Source organism: Tetrao urogallus, assembly GCF_951394365.1.
Source record: "Tetrao urogallus genome assembly, chromosome: 1".
Taxonomy (NCBI): domain Eukaryota; kingdom Metazoa; phylum Chordata; class Aves; order Galliformes; family Phasianidae; genus Tetrao; species Tetrao urogallus.
In genome coordinates, this window is record NC_136813.1 from 137,452,016 (window position 1) to 137,456,758 (window position 4,743).

Consider the following 4,743-nt stretch of genomic DNA (forward strand, 5'->3'; position numbering starts at 1 on the left):
GCTGTGTGCCAGCGGCTGTGGGAGCGTGAGGCTGCTGTGGAGGTGGAAAGGAGTGGTTCTGGACTGTGCTGAGCCGGAAGGAGGTGGTCTGAGGCAAGCTGGTGTGTTAGGAAGAAAACCTGTGTAGGACTAGAAATAACAAGGCTTGCCTACCCAGCAGTGCCTCAGAGTCTGAGGTCACCCTGAAGCAGGGTGTTATGGAGTGTAGCCTTCACCTTCGTTTCTCACATATTGTTGGACTCCAGTGATTAACCGAAGTATCCAGCTCTGGTTGCATGGTCTGGATTCCTTTAGGGGTTCTCTTTTCTCTGGTGGCAGGTGACAGAATGAGGGGAAATGGCCTCAAGTTGTGCCAGGGTAAGTTTAGGTTGGATATCAGGAAACACTTCTTTACAGATGGGGTTGTTAAACACTGGAATGGGCTCCACAGGGAGGTGGTTGAGTCGCCATCCCTGGATGTGTTTAAAAGCCATTTGGATGTGGTGCTCAGGGACATGATTTAGCAGAGCGATGTTAGAGTTAGGGTTAGGTTGCAGTTGGACTTGGTGATCTTTAAGGTCTCTTCCAACCTGAGCAATTCTATGATTCTGAGTGAAAAGCAGGTCCCCAAACCACTGCTCTGCGTCATGTAGGGGCTCAAGGTATTTTAATCTTCAGGCTGCAATTGGAAGAGATTAAGCGAGCTTTGCATTTGAGTACAGTCTGGTAATACTTTCAGAGCGGTGACGTGATGTCAGTTTGGGGATGATTTGTTTTATCTCTATATGTAGGATTTAGGACTGGATTTGCTGAAATGATTGATTTAGCAAGTCAGCGATCATTCCCCTGTGTAATAGATGCACAAGCTGAACTGCCACCCTGCCATCATTTCAGAGCTGTCTTTTCCTGTTAGGCCCGTTGCCTTATTTTGGAGGCTCTGACACTTGGCCTTCCCTTTTGCTGCTCTTGCCATTATTCTCTTTGGCTCAGAGTACCTGTGTTGCTTTCATGCTCTATTTTCTTCTTGCTCTTGTAGTGCTTTGCTAACAGGAGTGACTGAAAGGAGGCAGTTGTACGTCAGTACTCCAGGGTAGATGTGTGTATACAAATATTTTGTGTTTGTGTTATTAAGAAATAGTTCCCCATTACCATGCTAAAATGAACTTGGCCCTGTCTTGCTGATTGCTGTAGTTCCAGCTCCATGCTCTCAATTTTTTTGTGCTTATCTTCTGGAATCTGCTGTGCAGTGCTTCTAAAAACAAGTATTTAAAAATGTGAAGGAAGCATAGTGTGCATGAACGAAATCCACTTGATTTTTCTGGAGGCTTATGTCATCATTTATTCAAACAGACACAGTACAGACAGTGTACAGCTTCAAGTGTACTTGAAGTGGAAGTCTTATTCTTCTCCACTGCATCCCAAAAGTGAATTTTTGTAAAACTCCAGGAAAGGATTGCATTTTGTGCTTTACGTCACTTTTCACAAGGGAGCTGACTAGCGGAGAAGGAACCCTTTTCCACAGCCTTTTGAGAGACTGTGGATGCTGTCTCTGTGGGCCCACTAATAGTTGCTTATGCCCTCAGAATGTTTCTGCTGCAGGATGTCTTTAGGTGGGAGACAGCTAAAAAGAATGGGCAGCTGCTGATGTGAGATTTTAGGGGGCAAAATGAATCCGATGTGGAGAAATTATTTCATTTTTAACAAGAGAAGGTGTAAGGAGATGTGCAAAGAGAGTGGAGAGACAGCTGGTAGAAATAGTTAAGGAAATGGAACAGAGATGGGACAGATGTCTTTAATCAATTGGTAGACTGATACAGAGGAACACTTATTTCTTTGTGCAGTTAATGGGCCATTTTTGTAGCAGAGTTCATGCAGTGCTTTAAACAGAGTGAGAAATTTTCAAAAGCAAAACTTCCAGGCTGCTTTCCCAGTATATTTATGTTGTGTCTTGTGCTTTTGTGGCAGTCAGAAGCATCACAGTGGGACACTGTTTTTCACAGAGTCCACTCTGTAATTGCTTCTGTGCCTAGAGTATAAAAGGTAGCCCTGAGCAGGCTGGTGAGAACTGCTAAGAAGAACTAGGCATGGTGTGAAGGTGATTCAGCATAGGTGATTCTGCAATGTCCTACTTAGAGTGTAAAGTAGTGTTGGCATATTCTTTATACGTAAGACTGTGTGTATTGAAATTAGACTGATTTTTGTGGAAGGAATGTATTACTTCAGATGTGTGCAGTGTACAATAAGTGGGCTTGATTGCCTTAATTATGGGATAGCTTGCAGTGCTCGATCATCTTAGAATTGTGGATCTCGTTTCCTTTTGCAGGAAGGTCCAGCTGTGTATGTGTGCCCGCTCATCTTTGGGAAATGTCCAAAGTTTCCACTTACGCCCTTCGAATGGCCCGTCTGAGTGCTCAGATATTTGGAGAAGTTGTCAGGCCAACTGACTCAAAATCCATGAAAGTTGTAAAGCTATTCAGTGAGCAGCCTATAGCCAGAAGGAAGGAGGTCTACAGCTGGTATCCACCTCACAACACCTACTATGCCCTCATGAAGAAACTCCGTTTTCTTGGTCTCTACAGGTAAGTGCCCTGCTTATGGGATGGGAGCAGGACTGGAGATGGAAATGGTGGGGATGAGTTCTGTTGCAGTTTTTTTCCTTATGGACAGGAGGAGTAGAAAAAAGTCCACTTCAGAATGTGGTGCTTATGGAAATTGGCACTTGTACTGAGGGCAAGGAGAGCAAAATATGTGAGCACTGTCTAAATAACTTTTCATGTCTGACTGATTCTGTGAAAAAGACTTCCGATGTCACAATGGTCAGCTGGTTATTTAAGAAATAGTTCTTACTCTGTGTGGGGATGTCAGGAGAGCTGCTCTGTAGAGAAGAGCTGGGTCTGGTTCTGAGTGTGTTGAAGCAATGTGCTTTAAAGAAGTGATAATCTTAAGATAGGCATTGCACTGAGAAGTGTTAGCCTGTATTGATGAATTGTTCAAAAAATAATTGAAATTTAGAAGAGATGTCTGTGTTTGACTGGAGGAGCTTTTTATTCTTTAGTAAATTAAATTCAAATATGACTTAAGTACCCTTACTGATTTCATTTTCATCAAAAGCAGTTGTGTTCTTTCTTCATGAATTTCCACACTCTCGAGTAGAAAAAAACTTCACTGCTAATGAACATCAGCAGGTGTCAAATGCAGTCATTTGACTTCAGTCAGGTAGCACTGAAGAATTGCCTCAAAAACCTGGCTGCTAACCTTGTAAAATCAAAACACATTGATTTCTATTGCTAGTGTTGCAGTTTGGCCTGTGAAGGACTGCCTCCAGGATAATCTTGGTTTTGGTGAGCACTTTATTATGTATGGACGCAGAAAACCTCAGTGACATAATAATGTACTTTTCCCTTCTTCCTTCCTAATCTCAGGGTTCCTTCTCTAGCTGCTGTCTTTATAGAGAGCTTGTAGAGAATCAGATTTCCTGCTTAGAAACATGTGACAAAGGGTTGTAGGCTAAAAGGACCTGATAATAATTTAAAAGCGTTTTGTTTCTTGTTTAGAAAAATTGTGTTTAAAAATAGCAATGCAGCCATTTTAGGCCACTTTGAATGCAGCTGTCATTTTCGAAAGATAACTTTGCGCAGAGAAATACGGATTAAAAGATTAAATAGAATTTATTGTAACATTATTGAAGGTTAATGATCTCCGTCAGCACCTTCCTCCTCCTCTGTTTTATTTTCCCATTAAGGTTCTACAGGAGCTGATGCTTTCTTCATAACTCACTGTTGAAGTCGCCTGAGAGCGGTGTCATGTACTAATTATTGCTCCACGGGCCCCTCTCTTCTCAGAAGCTAATGACCTGAACTTAGTGTAGAGCATATAAAAGCTGTGTGCTATTGCTAGACTGCTGGGTTAGATGCTAAGAGGGGAAATCTCATCCTTGCTCTTTTTTTTTTGTTTTCCGTTGTGTTTGAATGAGTAAGAACACTGTAAGAAATGCATACGTGCACAGGTGTGAATATGGACACACACACACCCTGTTTCTTGTTGAAAAGAGCACCCTTGTTAGTTCTGAAAGATGCAGAGCAATTCTTTCACATTATTTCAGTCAAAATTACTGCTGGCAGTAGCACAGTACATTGCGTTGTGTTCCAGTATGGACTTGCTTGTTTGAGAAAGTTGATATATATTTTTTTCATTATCATGCTGTTCAAAGGAGCTTTTCCATCTAGATACTCCAAGAAATAGAGCAACTTTTTCTTTTCTTCCCCACTTAGAGATGAGCATCAGGACTTCAAAGAGGAGATGAGGCGGTTGAAAAAGCTCCGTGGAAAGGAAAAACCAAAGAAGGGCGAAGGAAAGAGAGCTCTCAAGAAGAAATAGTGCCCACTGGACAATATAACAACTGTGGAAGTGCTGAAGAACACCTGTAACCCACAGTTTCTGTTCCCTGATGGAGGGGCCTTAGTATGAGAGCTTCATTTGGAGCACAAGAAACACGTTGTGAAATACTCCACCTTGGGAGTGCATTTGGGTCTTAGTGTTTTGCTGGGTATTATTAATTCCTGTATTCTGGAGCCTAATATTCTGGATGCTGTAGCATATTTGTTTATCATGAGAGCCTTCCTGTACCCAAGTAGTAACAACAATGGTTGGAAAAGAAAAAAAAAAGTCCCTGTGTTTTTCTTGAATACATCAGCAGCCATGTTCCAGTTTTTCTGGATCTGGAAAATGTCTCTTTTCCTCTTTTACTTTCTTGCATTTTTTTGC

At 41.9% G+C, this 4,743-nt stretch overlaps 1 protein-coding gene across 1 annotated transcript; it reads left to right on the forward strand.

Annotated features, from left to right (window-relative positions):
• Positions 1 to 2,343: 2,343 nt before the first annotated feature.
• On the forward strand, positions 2,344 to 4,356 carry MRPS33 (mitochondrial ribosomal protein S33; the record flags this gene model as incomplete). The annotated part of the gene is made up of 2 exons (XM_079533420.1): positions 2,344 to 2,558; positions 4,251 to 4,356. The coding sequence occupies 2 exons, from the start codon at positions 2,344 to 2,346 to the stop codon at positions 4,354 to 4,356; spliced, it is 321 nt and encodes a 106-aa protein (XP_079389546.1).
• Positions 4,357 to 4,743: the final 387 nt, after the last annotated feature.